At 43.2% G+C, this 22,559-nt stretch overlaps 1 protein-coding gene across 1 annotated transcript; it reads left to right on the top strand.

Moving 5' to 3' along the window:
* Window positions 1–78: 78 nt before the first annotated feature.
* Window positions 79–18,211, top strand: ACTR8 (actin related protein 8). The gene is made up of 13 exons (XM_075287346.1): window positions 79–228; window positions 2,742–2,912; window positions 4,934–5,044; window positions 5,917–6,021; window positions 7,323–7,496; window positions 8,275–8,368; window positions 9,206–9,338; window positions 10,366–10,519; window positions 12,555–12,650; window positions 14,007–14,147; window positions 14,329–14,590; window positions 14,711–14,874; window positions 18,030–18,211. The coding sequence occupies exons 1-13, from the start codon at window positions 91–93 to the stop codon at window positions 18,171–18,173; spliced, it is 1,887 nt and encodes a 628-aa protein (XP_075143447.1). The 5' UTR covers window positions 79–90; the 3' UTR covers window positions 18,174–18,211.
* The last annotated feature ends 4,348 nt before the right edge of the window (window positions 18,212–22,559 follow it).

Genomic DNA, 22,559 nt, shown 5'->3' with positions numbered 1-22,559 from the left:
TAACGACGTTGACCTGTAATCTAGGAATAGTTGCTGCTTGTCCGCTCTCATAGGGATAGCTTTTGGTTGGCCCTACGAGTCGCGTGGCGCATGCGCGGCAGGAACCCGGTGGCCGAAATGACACAAGCTGAGAAAGCAGAACCGGAGAATGGCAGAGAGAAAGAGAAAGAGCAACGCGGAGTGAAGAGGCCTATAGTACCGGCAGCCATTCCCGAGTCTATGCAAGAGGTGACTGGGCAGACACCGGGGGTGGGGGGTCAACCAAACATCACTGTGACAACCATCCCTGGAATGAATGAACCTGTTCAAGTAAAGTATAGTGGTGCCGATAACAACCAATCACATCACAGCTATCATGTGTTGTAGTGCGCTTTGAGAATGAAAGCTGTGTTGTGATTGGTTGCTATAGGCAGTGAAGACAGTCTGTACTTTTAGACAGTGGTTTATGTTACAAGTACATTTGTGTACAGGGCACGGTTATTGTATGTTCTCTCATGTGCAGCCACAGTCTTTGGAGACGAAGGTGCTGCAGTGCTTAAGATGGGAAATGTAAGTGCGAATGTCTGTGCCAATTTCTAACACATGCACTGACAGCATTCACAGGGTACAAGGTTGTGTAAGGCTGAGGTCACGCAGTGCAGAAACGCAGAAGAAAAATCTTTGTAAGATTTTATTTACTTCCCCAATTTGCAGTAAAAACCGCTGCTCAAAACCAAACCTTTACATAAAATGCAGCCTGTTAATTTTATTTGTGAAAAACGAAATTTATTTGGATGAGGCAAAATATATAAAGTAGCAGAAAAGAAGTAAAGAATAAAAAGTATCCGGACACCTGGCTGAAAATGACTTACAAGTCCGTGGTGCCCTCCATCGGTAATGCTGGAATTCAATATGGTGTTGGCCCACCCTTAGCCTTGATGACAGCTTCCACTCTCTCAATCAGGTGCTGGAAGGTTTCTTGGGGAATGGCAGCCCATTCTTCATGGAGTGCTGCACTGAGGAGAGGTATTGATGTAGGTCGGTGAGGCCTTGCACGAAGTCAGCGTTCCAAAACATCCCAAAGGTGATCTATTGGATTCAAGTCAGGACTCTGTGCAGGCCAGTCCATTACAGAGATGTTATTGTCGTGTAACCACTCCGCCACAGGCCGTGCAGTATGAACAGGTGCTCAATCGTGTTGAAAGATGCAATTGCCATCCCCGAATTGCTCTTCAGCAGTGGGAGGCAAGAAGGTGTTTAATCGCCATACCCACACCCTGCCATTGGATCGCCACATTGTGTACCGTGATTCATCACTCCACACAACGTTTTTCCACTGTTCAATCATCCAATGTTTACGCTCCTTACACCAAGCGAGGCGTCGTTTGGCATTGTGTGGCACCCAATCACCTGACCATGTTCGAATTCCGTGAGTTCCGCAGAGCGCCCCATTCTGCTCTCTCACGATGTCTAATGTCTACTGAGGTCGCTGATATGGAGTACCTGGCAGTATGTGGCAGCACAATGCACCTAATATGAAAACCGTATGTTTTTGGGTGTGTCTGGATACTTTTGATCACATAGTGTATTCTTCCCAGTCCTCCTCATACATATAGGTGGCTCCACTCAACATGCATGTGTTTCCAGTAGGTAGAGGGGAATAATCCGATTCTGAACATCCCTGGCAGCAGTTTATCTCCCTTCACACAGCAGAGTATGGTCCAGAAAATGCAGTCTGTATATCAGCCAGATATCCCAGCCTCCTAGGGTCATAGTGAACAGTGATGTGGAGTTTCTGCCTCCTCGCAGCTCAACAGTCCCGTACTGTGTATAGGGTCTTATTCAGAATTGATCTGTATTATGAATGAGGCCTTATGCAGAACAAAGCTGACAAGCAGTACCAGACAAAGTCACATTTGTATGGACATCACTAGGTACTGCAGGGAGAGGCTTACCATGCTCTAGGGCAGGGGTACTGAACTACTCTTAGTAAAGGTCCACTGACCAGTGTCTGCCATAAGGTTAAGCTCCAAGCTGAACAGGTCCAGTATTTACTGCATTTTTCAGATGATAAGACATATCTGATTACAAGACAAGAAAAATTATTGAAAACTATTTCATATCAATTTAACCTTCCCTGGTGCTCAATGGAGTAGAGGGGTCAATGTTACCTGTTAGGGGGCACTAAGGATCTTTATACTGTGTGTGAAGGCACTAATGTGACATTATACTGTGTGTCGGGCATTACGGAGCATTATACTGTGTAGGGGACACTAAAGGGACATTACTGCCCTCCACACAGTATAATGCCCCAGTAGTGGCTTCCACATGTTATAATGAATTTCTAGTGTCCCTCCACTACACAGTATAATTCCCTATTTGTGCCCCGTAGAGTATAATGCTCTGAAGTACCCCCATTCATCTCTGTTCCCTAAATCCTGATACCTTACAAAAGTGGCCGGAGGAATTGGCAGTTGTCCTGCTGCTTGTGCAAAAATTATATATGATTACCAAACCCTGCAGCCATTGCTGTAAGCCTGGGGAATGTTTATCTTGACTACTATTATAATAAGAACCAAGAGATGGGTCTGGACAGCTGGTCGCATGGCTTACTAGTTGAATATCCTTGCTCTATGGAGTCCACTTGGTTCTTCTCTCAATAGATAGTCTACCCTACCTTAAGTGTAATATATATGCAAGTAACTGTCAGTGTGATGGATTTGTGTATCATTGTAATAATTTCTATGTGTCTTGTTGTGCAGCATATACAAAGTGACTATGTTGTGGTCATACACCCTGGATCCAGCACCTTGCGCATTGGCAGAGCTACAGACACTCACCCAGCAGCGATCCCTCATGTTATCGCCAGAAGACACAAGCAACCTGGGCAGCCTTCCTCCTGCGACAAGTGGCTTCTCAGGGAGGGGTTGAATGTAAGTGCTAAAGCAGAGGGGTAATGGAGTGAACTGTAAAACATCAGAGTGTTCTCCATAGCCCATAAGACCTCATTCATGTGTATTTAATTGCCTGAATATGGTGTGTGTAGTAGGACATGTAGCAGACAATGAGTCCACATTGTTTACAACTGTATTTCATGTACTTGGTAGTGTATCTTCACTGAGGCCCAGCATAACCGTGCATTCCTTAGTAGGCAACGTCTGATTATTATTTATATAGGTAAAAAAAAAGGAAAATTCAAAATCAAGATGGCATGGTTAAAAAGATATCTAAAATCCTTTTTAAATTTGCTGCCGTTTCCATACCACAGCTCACCAACACATTTGAGAAATCTTTTCTGGAAATAAAATTATGACCTATCATAATAGATTGATGGGGATTGAACACCCCCGCCAAGTAGTTTTTCCCATCAGCTCATATACAGAGAACAGAGGAGAAAGCAGGCAGACGTTCTCTCTGTAGTGGTAGGCCAGGTTACTGCAGATTAGCCTTGATTCAAGCTGCAGTGACCTGAGAACAGCACAATCTGCTTTCTACTGCATTCTTTGTGTATCAGCTGCTGAGAAAAGCTGATTGGTGTGGGTGTCATTTGCAGACCCCCCACTGATCTGATACCGATGGCCTAACTTATTGATAGGTCATCAATTTTTGGAAAAAAACCTTTAAATATGCATTCTCCCAAATTCTCAAGGTTGATAAGCCACCGAGGCCTGTGAGCATTTTCAATATTTTGCCATACAATATTTTTCTATACCCTTTCTACCCATAGCATGTGAATTAATGGCATAAGGCTCCATTCACATCATGTTGTTCTTACATTCTATTTTTCAAATCTGTTTAACAAATACAAACAGAGACCATCTATTTACATAGAAATCAATATGGGCTGCTGGGACACATGTTCCCTGTCTGACTTCAAGTCCAGACTTTGCTCTCCTGTGTGGACAAGCAGCTAATATCTCTCTCTGTGAACTACGGATTTATATTATCAACTATCAAATCCATATTGGTAACTCTCAGAGCCCTTCAATTTTCTTCTCTCTTAATATGTCCCTCTATGTATTGAGTGCCCATGAATATATCATTTCTGCCCTATCTAACAGAGCAGGATTGCAATAATATAATAAGTAAGTTCATACAATGATCTACAGCAGATTTAGAAAACTCCCCCTCCTCACAAGTCCCGTCTATACTATCTGTGTGTACTGTGTGCAGAATCTGATGTATTTCTATGTGATGCAGCTTCCTACTGATTTCCCCTAACTCCTGCTTATAAGAACAACTATACGGAGCGGCATCAATGGTAGCTGAGCTACAGTGATGGCACCTGGCCTCTATACATGGGACAGATCTTTCTGCTTTTGGCTCTGTATTGTGAGCAGGTGGTGTACACGGCTCCCTAAAGCTGGATTGATTTGGGGACGGCTGTTAGACCTGCACTGATCAGGAATTTCTGGATAAATATAAATTGATAGAATGTCATAGTCACTCTATACACGTACCAGCCGTGCTTATACATTCTAAGCAATAAGGCCCTTAGTATGTACAAAATTGCGAGCAATGGCACAGATGACACATAAACATAGACTGCAGGGTGTCCATGCTCCAAGGGGATTGGAATCGGTCATGTGACCAGAGGCATAAGAAATATATCTATCCATCTAGTTCATTCTTTCTAAATTATTTATGACCCCGAGTGATGTAAAATGTGGATCTGTTTACTAGCTGCAGTATGTGTGAACATCAGATCACTGAATCTTAAGTGCCCCAAGTGCTATGTACAATTAATCATCCCCAGGTACTTTATACAGGTGATTATGACCAACGCCATCTACACCTATTGATAACACAGTATACAGAATTACCATTCCTCTCTTCTAATCCCGTTACGTTTCTCTTGAATGCCAGTAAATAAAAGGAAGTTGATGTGATAAAAAGATATCAAGCTGTGATTTTTGTTGTAATGTTTATGTCTATTTTCTTTTTTTTTTTTTAGAAGCCAGAAAGCAATGAACAGAGACAAAACGGGCTCAAAATGGTAGATCAAGCCATCTGGTCCAAAAAGATGTCTAATGGGACAAGACGGATCCCTGCAGTGCCAGAGCAGGTAAGTGTTCAGAAGAGGTGCTGTAAGTGATTTACAGGGCATTAGCGTATGGTGTCTGCTGTACAAAACAGCAGACACCAGGCAGCTATAGCGGCTGCCATAGTTAAACACCCGGCATCCGCCATACTAGTATGGCGGATGTTGGGAAGGGGGTAATTTGAATGCAATGAAAAGGTTAAGTTTCTGCAAAGCACAAATCCCTTTATTATTGTATTTTGTGCTCTTTTCTTTACATTTTCCTTCTGAAAGTGAGCTAGGGCTTAATCAGACGTCCATTTTTCGGCCGAGTTGTATTGTCCTTGTTCAACACAGACAGCATATGGTTCCATTTAACTTTTAGTTTCTCTTCAGACATCCATTTTTTTCATGGACTGTGGAAACCTTGAAATAAATATAGAGATATTCTCTAGCTTGGTCTGTTTTGCCCACCATTCACCCCATTGTAATTTATGGGTCTATGAAAATCACAAAAGGCACACAGATACTATCCATGAACTGTCAAAGCATTGAAAATCTAAAAATTCTGTTAAAAACAAAGGTTCTGTTTTTAACTGGAAAATGGATTAACAGGATGAAACCATCAATTGATAGTTGTCCAGGAGCAGTACAATCTATGAAATAACAGATCATTTTAGCATTGTCATGCTTTTGTCTCTGACAAAGAAAAGACTAGTAATGGATGGTGCATCCATTTTCATTCATCTTTTAGGATCTTACAGACCTGTCTATGACCATCTAGTAGTCCCAAATTTTTCTTTAACTACCTTCAGGCCTAAATGATTTAGGTTCTAAGGAATTTTACTAAATATGAAACTTCAGACTTAGGTTTCTTACACGTTTGTGAAGGGATTTCTTCTTGTCTACCTTTTCAGGCCAGAGCGTACAATAAACAGATAAGACCAGCAATATTAGATCATGATTCTGGAGTGAAATGGACCAATACGTCTCACAATGAGGAATACTTTGTAGGAGAAGAGGTACTACTTTATTGCATCCTATACCATCAATTTCAAGTGTTTTTTTTTTTTTTTTGTAGCATTTTGAAAAGTTATTTTGGTATATTACAGTTAACCAATCTAAGGTGAAGGAGCCAAATTGCAGAAAAGCTGCATTTTTTTGTTGCAGATTTTTTTGAGCCATAGCCAGGAGTTGATGGAGTAGAATGTAGAAGTATTAGAGATTCCTATATATTTCCCATTCCTTTTGTAGCCATTCTTGGCTCTAGCTCAAAAAAACTGCAGCAAAATTTGTATAAAAAAAGCTGAACTGCTGACCAATGTTCTCTATCATTAAACCCTGCACTCGTCTACTGGCTTCTTTTATGTATGACACCTGTATCCTCTTAACTCCTTAATGTTCTGCACCTTTACTATGACTTCACACTTTTATTATTCTTTTTTTTGGGGTGAATGAAGTGATTTTTTGATGGATGTTTGTTGCAAGTTAACTCCATAAGTGAAATATATTTTAATTCAAAAAAGTCCAGTTTCCTGTTTTTGATATGAAAAAAAACATAACTGGTGTCAATGCAAAGTCAAAACTACTTAAATATTGGATCATTTATACTGGAAAAATTATACAATGCCAGAATTGTTGGACTTTGGTAACCTTTGTTCCCAAAAAAGAAATTATAAGTGATCAAAAAGTCATATATGCCCTGTGAGGAAGGTAGCTCGGTAGATGCAGTGGTACGGACTCAACCAGTGAGAGACAGGGACACAAATCTTGCAGCAAAAAACGGTTTATTTAAAATACAGCAAAATAAATAAACCTTTATGTCAGGCAGTTCAGTTCCTTAACTTGAATGGTAGCTACGCTGCAGTGACACAGATCAGCCACTACACAGAGAACAGCGCTGTCTGTTTCCTGCTGCATTCTTTGTGCATTAGCTGATGGGTGTTGGACCTCCCCATAACCTGATACTGATTACCTATCCTTCGGATAGGTCATCAAATATGTTTAGTGTGGAGAAATGCTTTCGGTAGGGTTTCTTGCTGATGTCTTTGGGGGACACAGAACTCATCGAGAAATAGAATGGACCATGGAAATGGTAATACCTTGCTGTTAAATTATTCATAAATTTCTAGAAGGAATTGCAGCTATAGCACACCGCGGAGTTATAAGAAAAGATGCTCCAGTAATGGGGACTATACTTATGTACTGAAAAAGACCATTCAGAAGAAGTAAAAGTAGCTGATGGGGAAAATGATGTAAATTGTTCTTTACTTGTTGATTATATTCTATGTAATAACTGAAATGTGATTGTTCTGTCCATCAGGCCCTATTTGTGAATCCAACTGATGGGTACGATATCCACTATCCTATTCGGCGGGGTCAACTTAATCTTCATGGTGGGCCTGGGGGCTCTCTCACTGCGGTGCTTACAGACCTGGAAGTTATCTGGTCACACGTTATACAAAAATTCTTAGAAATACAACTGAAAGACTTGAAGGTGTGGTAATGTGAAGGAAATTGTAGTATGTTCTGTATTGGTGCAATGATTTTATCTCATATGCCCCTGTATGCCCTATAAGACCGTATGGACATCATATAGTAAAAGTTGCCATGGTTGAGATCTCCCATCTGTCAGCAGAATAAAGAACTGCTGTCAAAGATTCTCACTCTGGCAGAAACCAGCTCATCCTTGTATTGCATGGTTGGCCATTCCGTTAAACAATCTGCGTGTAGCACTACAAGTTCATGCCCAGTAGCACCATTCCCTAAGGATAACACCTGAACCTTGACGTATCCAATGTCAGCTTCAGTCTAAAAATGTGGTGACCCTTTATTATTGGGCAAGTGCTACCCCTGGGACCCTCACCAATCCTAAGAATGAGGGGCTGTAGCTCTGATTCAGTGCAGCGTACCCAGTGATCAGGAAAACGGGGGACCAAAAGTCCCTTTATAGCCTATTTGTAAATGGAGTGCCAGTGTATATGCGTGACTGGTGCGCCATTCACTTCTGTGGTGCAAAGATTACATTCCTGGCAGCCCTATAGCATCGAATGGAGCAATGGTGGCACAATTTTTTTTAAATTGATATAGATTAGAAGTTAGGTGGGGGGAGGGAGTTTAGTTTAGGGGTTAATTATCAGTTTATCCTGGACAACGCCTTTAACTGGTTTATGTGCCTATTGTATCTTATAATATTTATCAGCTTTTAATCTCGAGCAAAGTTTGATATTTGTGGACTGTCCTGATAACTTTTTCCCCCCCCCCATTACTTACAGTATTACCGTTGTATATTACTCATCCCTGACATATATAACAGACAGCACGCGAAAGAAATGGTTAATATGATCCTCATGAAAATGGGATTTTCAGGTATGTTTATGTCTTGTAATATCATTTTTTGGTAAGACTATAATAGGCACACTGTAGGACTAGATTGTGCGACATCTATTAGTTAGCTTGTAATGGGGTTCCACTTTTGGTGAAGCAACATCTATATTTTAGGAATAATAATCCCTTATTGAATCTCACGCTACAGTCTGTAGAGCAGATATGAGATGTACCAGAGATGCTACAGACCTTTTTGTGGGAGATTCCTATCAATTATGGATGGGGAAGCTTCCCTTAATGTACCAACAGAGGTTCTGCAGCAGCTGAGGATTATGTTATGGAATGATTTACCTCTCACTGTGAAGTGATGTGTAAGAATCCCAGTTTATGACTAGGGCTGGGCGATTAATTGGGCATTTTACATCGATTATGATTAATGGTGATCATTTTGTCCACACCCCCTTTACAGTATGAGTAAGTGTTAGACGAACCCAGTGAGAATCGTCATGCGAGGTTCATCTGTACTGATCCAACATTATACTGTGGGGTCTCTTCAGACCCCAGGGTATAATAAGCAGAGAGCCAGCGGCTCAGTGTCTTCAGCACTTTTGTCTGACATCAGGGGCTGCTGAATGGGCTTTAGCATCACCTCGCTAGATGCCATCCAGAAATGCTGAAGACAGCAGAGAGTCACTCCAGAGCACAGGAGAGATAGCACCCCCCACCCCCAGCCCTCCACTTAATACACTATGGAATTTGAAGAGACTTCACAGTATAATAATAGCAGTTGTAGTCCGGACGCGTTCAGTCTGAATGAAACTGTAAATATTGTAATGACCGGACCGAAATAACATATATAAAATGTGTCTTGCCTCCTAGGTGTCATAGTCCATCAGGAGTCAGTCTGCGCTGTGTATGGTAGTGGTCTGAGCAGTGCATGTGTGGTTGATATTGGAGATCAGAAGACAAGCATCTGCTGTGTAGAGGACGGTATATCTCATCGAAACACCAGGTATGTGCAGGATTATTAGGACATCCCCTGTCCATATCACATTCCCTATTAGATACAAGCTCTGCATGTACCTCTATTAGTCAGAATGCGGAGTCCCTAAACATGGCTTGTGCAGGAATCATGTGCGACTGCTTGCACTTAGTAATAAATGCTAGTGACCAGGGGGTCTTAATTTGAAGAGAGGTTGTCCAAATAAGACAGGACTTTAAGGCTAGTGACATTTAAATGTGCACACTGCATGTGGTAAATGGCACCATAGACTGTTTTGGGGTCTCTTTACTGTATGTGTATGCACCTTTCAAGACAATGACAGTAAACTGATCTAAAAACTCTGGTGTGATAGCAGCCTGACTCATATGTATGTATTCTATTGTATATATATATATTTTTTTTTCATTTTTTTGGTTTCTGTTTTAGACCCAACTAGACCGAAATAACCTGGTTATTGTCAGGCCAAAAATGAACAACCCCTTTACCTTTTAAATAAGCTGGAGGCCAGTACTCCGGTGTCCTTCCGTGTGTCCCAGTTCTCCACTCTGGCAGCTTCTCCCAGATCTCTTCCGGAGTTTCATTAAGGCCATTTTTTTTTTTTTTTTTTTTTTTTTTTTTTTTTTTTTAAGTATTTTTTTTCAATGCCTCCAGCTGATTAAAAAGTTAAGTGTTGTCCATTTTTGCCTGTCCCCTTTTTATTTTACACATTGATGTCTATGTAAACGGATGGCCATGCGTTTGTGTCCTTTTTTGCATCCATTAAACAGATGTACACAATGTGATGAGAATAGAGCTTAAATGTGTTTAACCTCTTAGTGGTATTTCAGTAATATCAGGATTCCCCTATCCACACAAAAGTCCCTTAGAGACTGGTGATTGGTGAGGGTCTCACTGGTTTCTTACTGAACAGAGATCCCTATTCTGTGAAAAAATAATGGAAAGGATAGGTAGAGGAAATTTCTTCAAACATGTAAAGAGGTAGAGCAACTGTGGTGTTTCCACTGATCTAGATGTTCCTTGTATTGTTCCTTTGCAGACTGTGTCTTGCCTATGGTGGCTCTGATGTCACTCGCTGCTTCTTCTGGCTTATGCAGAGAGCGGGATTTCCTTACAGAGAATGCCAGCTGACTAATAAACTGGACAGCCTTCTCTTACAGCAACTTAAGGAGACCTACACCCATCTGGACCAGGTAGCAACAGCTTTGTGCTTACCTTTATACACTGAGGTTATTGCTAGCGTGAAGAGTACCTTTTACCGTATTTTCCGGACTATAAGGCGCACATAAAAACCTACGATTTCCTCAGAAATCGTAAGTGCGGCTTATAGTCCGGTGCGCCTTATATATGGATGGAAGCGGCGGCAAAGTCTGCGTGCCGCTTCCATACATACATAAAAGGCACCGTAAGGGTGCATTCACACTACGGAACGCCGGCGTGTATCACAGCCGTACACGCCGGCGTTACAGCAGGGCTGCCGGACACTTCCCATTCATTTCTATGGGAGCCGGCATGCGAGCGCTCCCTATAGAAATGAATGGACAGACACTTCCCATTCATTTCTATGGGAGCCGGCATGCGAGCGCTCCCCATAGAAATGAATGGAAAAAAGCAGTCCATTCATTTCTATGGGGAGCGCTCGCATGCCGGCTCCCATAGAAATGAATGGGAAGTGTCCGGCAGCCCTGCTGTCACGCCGGCCTGAAACAGAACGTGAAACTTACCGAGCGGTGCAGGGCGGGCGGGCATTCAGGCCTCCTCTTCCTCCGATGTCCTGACCACTTCCTCCGGCGCTCGCGAACTAATGGCCTGGGCGCATGCGCAATATCATAATGCTTCTACTACTGCGCATGCGCCCAGGCCATTATCAGTTAGCGAGCGGCGGAGGAGGAGGACGGAACATCGGAGGAAGAGGAGGCCTGAATGCCCGCCCACCCTGCACCGCTTGGTAAGTTTCACATTCTGTTTCAGGCTTTTATTTTAAAACAGGGGGGTAGTTTAATCTAACTTTTACGGTTGGGCTCTATCAGCATGATTTTGCTGATAGAGCCCCTCCTCGCCTGCCGAGTGCTTCCAATAGAAGCGGCTGGCACGCGGGGGGTTAAGCGGCCGCTGGCAAAGTCTGCCTGCCGCCGCTTTCAATAACATATAATGCGCACCGGACTGCGCCTTATATATGAACCGAGACGGACTATAAGGCGCTCATGGGCAATGTGGCTTATAGTCCAGTGCGCCTTATAGTCCGTAAAATACGGTATGTCCTCTAAGATAGGGCATGTTATATATCAGTGCAGAGCTGAGAGTGTTCTGAATTCAGCACACTTTTAGTTTTGCAGGTATCTGACCCAGTACCAGAGCTATCGGTGCGTTTAGTTTTGGCTACCAATATCACTGTACTGTCAGAGGGGCCGTCCTCACAGTTTAGTGTTATTTCTGGGTAGTTAGGAGCACCCGCCTTCACAGTACAAGGCTAGGGGCGTTCCTCACCAGTTATCAATGATGTTAAGCTGTGAGGCCGACCCCTCTGACAGTATGATGATATTAGTAGCTGAAACTAATGGCACCAATCTCTCTGGAACTCGGGAAAATGCCTACAAAACTGAGTGTCCTGAATTCAGAACAGTGTCGCTATCTCTTATTGGAGTACATGATAGGTCCTCTGTAAGTTCTTCTTTAAGGACATGGATAATTTTGGGTTGTAAACCAAGGATAGAACACGTGTAATGTACTTACCGTAGATACTAGATCATATGCAATGGAATCAGATAAATGATTTCTCTTTAACGTGTAATAATTGGATTATTTACCACTGAAGGGGGCTATTGTGTCACGTTGCTAAACATTCAATAAGACCTCCCAGTCAGATATGATAATAACCTGTAGAGAGCCCAATTTGTTTAACAAGTTGTGATAGGACAATTTTATTTTTTATTTATTTCGTTTTTGAGTAGATTGTGAGCCCAACCTAGGGCTGACACTCTACATTTTCCTTATCAGTATGTCTTTTGGAGTAATGGAGGAAATACGTGTAAACACAGGGAGAACAAACAAACTCCTTGCAGATGTCCTTGGCAGAATTTGAACTCCGTACTCCAGCGCTGCAAAACTGCAGTGTTAACCACTGATCCACCATGCTGCCCCAATAGGGACATTTTATATGCACTGTAAGTAACTCTTTGGGTGAATAGTATGGTAAGTGTTTGTCTAACGAATGTGCCTTTTCATTAGGACATTTGTGGACTACAGGATCATGAGTTTCAGGTTCGGCATCCAGATTCTCCAGCCTTGTTGTACCAAATGAGACTGGGAGATGAAAAACTTCAGGTAACAGCAAATGTTCACTTTCTACGATGTACTATGTATTTTTGTACTTATTATGCATATCAGTGTTGGTTTTCTTTGGACAAGTATGTAAAGGGCCTGTAAGACAGCCTGCGGGCAGGATGAGGGCTGACTAACAATAAATGTGTCAATGTGCACTTGTTTGCATTTGCCTATAACAATGGCTGTAATTATCCTCCCCATTCGGCTGTATTGGTTGAGCAGCAGGTCCCTCTTTATGTAGGCTGATGTACTACTGATACTCTCCATCTTTTATACTGGATCTTTTATTAAAGGATTTCCACAGGGGGAAGGACTCTTGGCTGCAGTAGGCCGCTATTCCGACCCCTGTTATTCTCTGTTTTCAAACGGCCGTCCTCCCAGAGCTCTGTTTCGGGCTGGCGGCGCACTGCGGCAGCCAGGCGCCTACAGGAGCACTGCGGTCTCGCAGGCATCTAGGCTGCAATTAAGGCCGCCCTTTTTTCTGGCTATTGTAGTCTCCAGACACACCTGGGGCTATGTGATTGGCCAGTAGGTTGCTCTGGTACATCCCAGCTGGCTCTCCTTTCTTTCTATGTGCCAGTACTGAGGGGCAGGGCCTCCTTCTCCCCACACTTGTACTGGGACAGGTTTTTCAGTCAGATTCTTTTCTCTGAGGGCCAGTTCACACGGAGCACAAATGGAGGAAAATGGTCAGGATTTTGAGGCAGAATCCACCTCAAAATCCAACTTAAAACACTACAGGTCTGTGTAGACCACTAGTGTTTTTTTTCCACTAGCAGAAAATAGAAGCGACATGACCTTTCTTCAGGCGGAAACCAACGGGAGTCTATGGGAGGCGGGTAAAAACTGCGTTGGGTTTTTGACAGCTTTTTTTTATGTGTTTTTTGGCAAAAACCCGTAACATGGTTTTTTTCAAGGTCCATTCTCTGTGCTGGAGGTAAAAACCTGAAACTAAAAACGCCTCAAAAAACGCTCCGCCTCATGTACAAAAAACGCTCATTTCCTGACCAAAATCTTCGACCACCCTTAACACTAGCCCTTAGCTTGCCGAAGCTCCTGTGGACCTCCTCGGCTACAAACATTCCTCTCTGCAGTGAGAATGTCGAGAAATGGATTTTACAGTGAGTACACAAAATCCTTTTTTTTTTTTTGTTGCAGATTTTGCTGTGGTTTTTTTGGAGTGGATGGAGCAGAAGGTAGAAATATAAGAACTTCCTATATATGGGTATTTCTTGTTCCTTTTGTTGCCATTCTTGGCTTTGGCTCAAAGAAGCACAGCAAAATCTGCAATAAAAAAAAAGCTGCGTTACGTGGGGCCTCAGCCTTACTTATCATGCTTTTCTTTGTATCTTTTAGGCTCCCATGGCTTTATTCTATCCGGCTACATTTGGAATTGTTGGCCAGAAGATGACTTATTTGCAGCACAGATCCCAGGGAGACCCTGAAGATCCTCACGATGAGCATTATCTACTAGCAACACAAAGCAAACAGGATCAGGTATAATAAAACAAAATACTATACATCATATAGAATTCGTTTGATGCATAATAATCCAGTTATCACATGAGATGTGCCAAGCAACATATTCGGCTCTACTACATTGGCAAACTCAGCTCTGCTACCTCTGTAGGAATGGCACAATTCGAGAGTTCGATAGTAATTGTGACTCTCTTTACAGTCCTCCAAAGCAGCTGCTGACCGGAAGGCCATGCCCAAATCCAGTATGTTTGATGATGCAAGGAGCCAGGCCATGGATGCTGCAGAAAGGGGACACATGATGGAAGCAGAGCTTGGGCCCTCACAGGGTGATGGCATGGGGCATAGTCATGATGGGGAAGAGACGTCTGCAAGTTTATTCTCCAGGAAATCAATGGTGTCTCAGTTCGAAGGAAAAGCACTCGGCCTAGACAAAGCAATCCTTCATAGCATCGATTGCTGTGGTAAGTGGAATATACACCTTCCAGTCACCGTTATAATGGTGTAGAATAGGTACAGCATGGAGATTATTATAGTGCATTTTTTTTTCCTTTTTAGAGTAAATTTTTCATTTTACCTTTCAGCCTCTGATGATACAAAAAGGAAGATGTACAGCTCCATCGTGGTGGTTGGTGGGGGGTTAATGTTCCACAAGGCACAGCAGTTTCTGCAGCATCGAATCCTCAATAAGATGCCCCCCTCCTTCAGAAGAGTGGTTGAAAATGTAGAGGTCATAACAAGACCTAAGGTAAAATATATGTTTTATTACATATATTGGGGGCAGATTTACTAATGATATACACCAAACCTCTGGCCTTAAAAAGCAGCATAAACACTTTACACTTCATTTATTAAATGTTTTAGACTAAGGCAGACCTGGGCAAAGCACAGCCCGCGGGCCATATCCGGCCCTCTGACAGATTCAGACCGGCCCGCACAGCTTGTCTAGGGAGGCATGCCGGTAGGACAGTGCAAGAAGATGGAGACATGTGGTGTGTGTCCTATGGTACTGAGAGGAGAATGTGAGATGCAGGGTGGAGAGTGTGTCTGTCTGTGTGTGTGTGTCTCAGTAACCTAGGGGCAGAGATGGAAGGGGAATGTTATACTAGGGCAGAGATGGGCGATGGAGGGGGGACATGAAATTGGGGGCAGATGGAGGGGGGGCATGAAACTGGGGGTAGATGAAGAGGGCACTTAAATTGGGGGGGGGGGGGGCATTAAACTGGGGACAACTGTAGGGGGCAATAAACCGTGGAGGTAGCTGGAGGGGGACCTGTCTGCCTCTAGTTGCCCCCAGTTTAATGTCACCCTCCAGCTACCCCTATGGTTTAATGTCTGCTTCCAGCTGCCCGATTTTAATGTCCCCCTCTAGTTGCCCCCAGTTTCATGTCCCGCTACAGCTGTCAGTTTATTGCCCCCCTCCAACTACCCCCACTGTTTAATGTCCCCCTCCAGCTGCTCCAGTTTCATGTCTCCTTCTACTTTCCCCAAGTTTAAACTGGGGCACCAGGAGAGGGACTTAATACTGTGGAACAGTTGGAAGGGAACATTATAATGTGGGGACGGGTGACTGTAGGAGGATTATACTGTGTGGGGGCACATGGAAAGATGATTGGGAATGGGCGGAGTCAACATAGAAGTGGGTGGAGCTAAATTTGCTGTGGCGCGGCCCTCTAGCATAGTTTAAATTTCTTATGTGGCCCCATGGGAAAATTAATTGCCCAACCCTGGACTAATCAGTTGGGTCTTAATATGTAAATCTGTGCACCAAATTTTGACACTTTTTTTGTTTCGCAACAAAACTAATAAGTGGTGTAAAATTAGTCTGGTCAATCTAAAGATTCACCAGACGTGACAAAGAGCATAACACTGATACATCTGGCATAGCTTAAGACTGTTTAGTCTAAAATTTAGATGAGGTTCACACTACCATTATATAATGTCCATCACAGGATGAGAGCAACGGACATAAAATGACAGATGCAAACCAAACACACTCTGTCGAGTGCCTGTCTACATTCACCCCAATGTAAAAAAAAAAAAAAAAAACACACATGGTGGGAAACCTTTTTTCATCATGTTTTTTTACTTTTCTGACGGAAGAAAAATGAATGCATGTAAACAGCATAATGGAAGAAAGTGTTTGCCATGTTGTTTACATTAGGGGGCTCCTCCTAGGGGGTCTGTTTACTTCTGTTAATGTGTTCTGTTGCTGTCATCCTATGAATGATAACACAATGGACATTAAAGAGGTTGTCCCAACGGGTGAAAAAAAAAAAAATCTTACGCCTTTCCCTGATGCTCCGCTGTCCTCCTGGGGTGTTCCGGTCCTTCTGCTCCATTGTCTTTCCAACGTGAAACTGCTCGCTGGCTGTGACGTCACTGAAGCCGCTGACTGGCCTCCACGGTCACATGTGGCTGGGACTTCCACCACACGTAAAGACGGGACTGTGAAGACTGAACTGCAGAGGGGGTCCTCAGAGTACCATGGAAAGGAGAGTATGAATTTTTTTCACTGCTCCTAGCCTGTTTAAAGCTTAAACAGGTTGTCCATTTTTGCCTGGACAACCCCTTTAACAATGGTAGTGTGAACATCCCTTTAGACAGTCTTAGTAAATGATTCCCACTGATGTCGCCCTGCTCATTGCTTATCTCTCTGCTTAAATCTGAGTATTGTCATATAAATAGACCTGATACAATACAGTAGATCAAGGAATTGTTATTGCGTAGCAGATGACGAGCTACAATTTCATCTGAGTACAGTTTCTAGAAATAGTGCTGCTCTTGTCTGCTGGCTGTGCAGGGTATTACAATTCAGTGCTCATTCACATCTGCACCCGGGACTCCGTTCTGCAGGTTTCCGTTTCCTGCACAAAACAGGGCAGGAGACAGAAACCTGCCGGCATCTTTCCTTGAAAAGTATCCGGCCGCCAGTGTTTTATGCTTTCCGCGGCAAAACCGTTTTTTTTTTTTTTTTTTTTTTTTGAAACAGGAAATAGAGTCGGTTTAAATAGAGTCGGTGTCCGGTTTAAAAAAAAACAAAACGATTTCGCCGCGGAGAGCTCAAAACACTCAGTGGCGCTCATGGCCAGATTCTGATAACGGAGTCCAGGCGCTGGTGTGAACCCAGCATTAGTCCTTTTCACTGGAAAATGAGCGAGCTGTAATACCAGATACAACCCACTGAACAAGTCAGTTTAATGTAAGACATAAAATAAATTTTTAATTTTAGGTATAGAGACTCTTGTATTGGTGACCTTTCTTTAAGAGAGGTCATTCATTTCAGATTGGTTGGGGTCCATTGCCCAGTAATCCTAAGGCCAGGTTCACATCTGCGCCCCGATCTCCGCTTTCAGGTTTCCATCTTCTGCCAACAGGAGACGGAAACCCGGCAGACAGTGTCTGCACGTGAGCGTTATGGCCTCCATGGCAAAACCATTTTTTTTTAACCGGACACACAGAAGGGCGTTTCTGACAGTTAGCCAGAGATGTCCTTCTTCACAGCACAGCCAATCGCGCTGTGCTGTGAGAGCCGGGAGGAACGCCCCCTCCATCTGCTCACAGTGCTCGTCCATAGACAAGTATTATCAGGGAGGGAGGGGGCGTTCCTCCCGACTCTCACAGTACAGCGCGATTGGCTGTGCTGTGAAGAAGGACGTCTCTGGCTAACTGTCAGAAACGGCCTTCTGACCATAGAAGAGCTACGGTACCGGAACGTAAGCTCCTCACACGGGGCCCAGATCGGGAATGCGGACAGTGCGCTGAACTCAGTGCACTGTCAGCTTTCCGGCAGTATATAGAACTGCCTGTGGGCAAAATGGTGAAAGGTCCTCTTTAAGAAGCCGTATTGCTTGCCCAGACACCTCTGACACTTACACTGACAGCCCGTATGCTTTTCCCTAGGACATGGACCCACGATTGATTGCATGGAAAGGCGGTGCTGTCCTCGCATGTCTTGACACAACTCAGGAGATATGGATCTACCAGCGGGAATGGCAGAGGTTCGGAGTGCGCATGTTACGGGAAAGAGCTGCATTTGTTTGGTAAATGGACTTTTTGTGTTGTAAGTTCACTTGGATAATCTCATTAAAGACTGAATATCTCCCTGCAAAAAAAATGTCCGTAATACATGGGGAGAACATTCAAACTCCTTGCAGATGTTGTCTTTGGCAGGATTTGAACCCAGGTCTCCAGAGTCACAATGTTGCAGTGCTAACCACTGAGCCACCATGCCACCCTTATATTCCAGCCGGCCCACGGTGTGCTGAGAGGGAAGTGTTTGGGGAAATGATGAATGCTGAAATCTGTCATCATAAGTCTGTGTTCACATCTGCAGTCATGACAAGAGCAGAATAACATAAGGTGTTGGCAGTGCTGGATCTTTTTTTATGACCGACACCAAGAGCACATACGGACTCATAATTCATCTTTCAGGTTCCTCTAATGGCAACCATCATTTTACTGGAAAAAAAATTTCAACATTTATGACAGTATCTGTGTAGAAGCTCCTATGGAGCCTCCAACATAAATGTGAACAGAGGCAAAGATTTGTAATATTATTTTTATTACATAAAATACAAATGCGAAATAAATTAATGTTTACATAACACTGTCACTTCATTCATTCACCTCTAGAGGGCGAGAGAACACTGGATGAGAGTGATTTTTTTTTTTCTGTGTATGAATGACTGGATGTTTAGGGTATGTTCACATACGTGGATATGCTACAGATCTTCAGTCCAGATTTGTGGGCAGAGAATCTGTAGAAAAACACATCTGCAGCAAAGCTCATGCCTGTGGTATGCAAAAAAATCTGTACATTACCCCACATGTGGAGATGGCCTTAATATAAGTTCCACTCAGTAAGTATGAATGGCTTATCTTTAGGATTGTCCATCAGTATTTGTTCCCTGCCGATCACCAGGATGAAGGAGCCATGACAGTCTATGAGTGCGCAGTCCTGTTATGTACACAGACACAGCGCCATACAAATGGTTGTGGCTGCGCCTGGTACTGCAGTGAAGGCCCATAACTTTACACACTTCATTTACATGGTTTACTATCGAAAACCATTGTCTCCATCTGTTCAGAAATTACAATTCCAGGGCATGGCTGCTTCAAGATGGAGGCCACCCTCAGCAGGTCATACAGAAAGCAAATCAGAAGTAAATGAAGTATCCGGGTCAAAGGGGGTTCTTTGCTTTCTAAGATTGACGGCCTAGTCTTAGGAGGATAGGCCATCAATATTAGATCTGTGGGGTTCCGACACCCAGGATCCCTGCAGATCACTGAGGCAGTGTGGGATTTGCATTGTCCTCTAAGGACTGCCCCATTGAGATTTGTGTCACCACCTACCCTGGACACTACTGTGTTAGGGTGAGTGAGCAGAGCACACTTGCAGGGGGCCATCAATCTCAGAACCCAGATAGCACCTTTAAGGTGGGCGCTATAAGGCAGGATACGGTAAGAATATTGCATATAGTTATTCTTAATGTCTTGAGTACAAACTGAAGTTAGTGAGACAAGTGAGATTTTGTTTTTTACTCTCCTTTCCCAGCACATCAGTGATCAGAGGGAAAGGGAAATGGTTAATTATTAACACTGTCTGCTGCTCACCAGCTTGTGCGCTTCTTTACATAGGAGAGTAAATGCATTTGTTGTGTTATGTGTTGCTTCTGACCTTTCAAAGGTCACTATTTGGGTAGTAAGTCACCATAAGAGGTATCTGGGAATCACTTACACTCCCCTTGCCATTCAGAACGCGTGTGGGTTTGGTCAAGCATGCACCTGTATGGGGCTAACAGCTATACAAAACTTATGGCCAACTTAGGAGTAAATTTACGTTCAGAAGATATATTGCCGAAATCTCTGCAACGTCTTATCCATTTTGTGTATTTGCATAAGGATCTTTCAGTGGAAATTGTATGGCCATCCTCCAGCTGAAATCTACTAAGGGTATATGTGCATGACATTGCTGGCACTACCAAGGACTCCTCAGATATCTCCAGGGGGTATTGCACATGGAGAAGTAGCAGGGATCCCTTCATGCTAGACAGCAGTGTTATCTTCTTGCAGTGACAAAGGGATAACAAAGGAGTCCTGGTGCCACACATTGTTTGCTCTGGCCTGGCTTTAAGGGTTATCTAGAATTTAAGGATATTATGGCTAAGTCATCAATATTTAACTCCTGGGGACCCCCACAAGCCAGGCAATGGAAACAGCATTGCCTTGGTCACCTTGATTTTTTTTTTTTTTTTTCTATGTAGATTGTCAGCCCCACGTAGAGCTCACAATGTACATTTTTCCCTATTAGTATGTCTTTTTTGGAATATGGGATGGAAATCCATGCAAACATGGGGAGAACATACAAACTCCTTGCAGATGGTTTTCTTGCCCTTGGTGGGATTTGAACACCAGGACTCCAGCGCTGCAGGGCTACAGTGCTAACCACTGGTCACCTTGATTTGTGCAGATAAATTGGTCACCTGTGTGCAGATAATTCCCATTCATGTGAATGGGGCAGAGCTGCAGTACCAAGCACAGCCACTATGCCATATTTAGCATTGTGCTTGGTGAGCAGTGAGGCCATGTCTCTGCAATCCCATCAAACAGCTCATCTGACCCCCAGGACCCCACCAGTTTACTAGAAGGATAGGTCAATAGCTCAGCATGGAATACCCTTTTTAGCATAGGACACTATATCCGTTCTGTCTGGAGTGTTCATTTAGTAAAATAATCAGACCTGTAAAGAAATGGTTTCTACTTGTCCCGTATTAGTAGATGAAGAGTTGGACGTATTTTTATAGTCTATGAATGTTTTGACTTTGGAAGCGACAGGATTGTTACTGACCAGATTAACCTCTGACCTCGTAACTTGTTGTCCCAATTTGGATGGTTAACAATTAACTACAGTCTGTTCAGCTCCGTTACCATCATCTGCATCTCTCCAGCATGGACATTGTAGGTGGTCATATAGAGAATATATATATATATATATATATATATATATATATATATATATATATATATATATATATATATATCACAAAAAAATACATTGCTAGCCCAACAATTAATTCCATTACATCCCTAACATATGTGTGATCGGTAAGGTTTTTTTGAGGCCTTGTCATGATAGGGTTAAGCAGCTGTGTTAGTAAATATTGCACCTTTGTACAGATTCTTTGCATTCTGCAATTTCTTGTTTTTAATTAATTTATATTTAAGTTTTTCAACAAAGAAATGAATAAAGCGGTCACCAGAACAATAATGTTACATGGACGGAGATAAAAGCCACAAGTAGACATTACTGATATGTAAAACATAGAGACTCTTATACATGGCAGAGGACAAAGCCAAAAAAAGGAGTGAAAACAGAAAATGGGCTGAGAAGCTCAACCAGCAAAACAAGTGAGAAGGTGCGAAATAGCCTAAAGGCAGAGAAGGTATGACAGACAATGGGAGGAGGGCAGGGGGAGGCAGCGGAGCCGCATATGTACATAAGGAAGGAATTAGGGCTCTTGGAAGATGCAGTGAGGAGACCAAGAGTCCCAAACTGTCTGGAGGGTATTATGTAGGTTTTAGTCATTATTTCGGTTGTTCGGTTCCCTGTAGCCGCCATACTGGAGGAAGGACAGAGTTACTTCCAGGATCTCACTATCAGGGCTTCAGCTGCTGTACAGACATCCAGAAACAACCTGGAGGACTTCATGCCCGCCTGTATTGGAGGGACCTTTAGTAAGTACCGAAGGGGGGCGCTAAAGGAATATCCTGAGATAACAGGTCCTTACTATGTATTTCAGACCACAAAGGAGCAATTATGGGACAGGTCCTGATCTCCAACTACACCCAACAAGCTGAGGGAATGGACCAGAGCTGGGTATGATTCTGGGGCATCAAAAATTGGTCTTGCCACAAAGTAGGAGGAATAGTCTTCCAATAACCCCCTCTAATCGTCTTATGTGCTTTTGCTACGGGAAGGGAACCTCGGAGAGAGGATCTGCTAAATAGCCATTATCAAGTCTTTAGTGCATGTGCCTATGCCATACATGTGGATAGGGAATAGGGGTGAACCTAAACACCCCCAAAATGAGACAATAAATTGTTGTGTAATAGAATTGTTCCATTTCTGGTGAATGCAGAGTATTAGATACTTGTGATCGAACTCCAGGATAGAGACTTTAACCAAATCTCTCAGGTGAAACGGACCCAACAATGGCCAGCTCTGAACCATAGAGGGGACCAAGCTAAGTGGAATAGAAGGGTTGTACATAGATGAGATCATAGGGGCTTACGGAGTGGCTGGGGAAAATCTCTATGAGCATGTAGTGTGTATCTATCTAGTGCAAGTCGTGGGATCTAACAGTGGGCAAGATATTGGGGAGGGTAGGAGACCACAACAGAGATTTAGAATTCAGGGATGCAAGCCACAGC

This window comes from Leptodactylus fuscus, chromosome 9 (genome assembly GCF_031893055.1).
Source record: "Leptodactylus fuscus isolate aLepFus1 chromosome 9, aLepFus1.hap2, whole genome shotgun sequence".
Classification (NCBI taxonomy): Eukaryota; Metazoa; Chordata; class Amphibia; order Anura; family Leptodactylidae; genus Leptodactylus; species Leptodactylus fuscus.
This window is presented reverse-complemented; position numbering and strand designations above follow the sequence as displayed.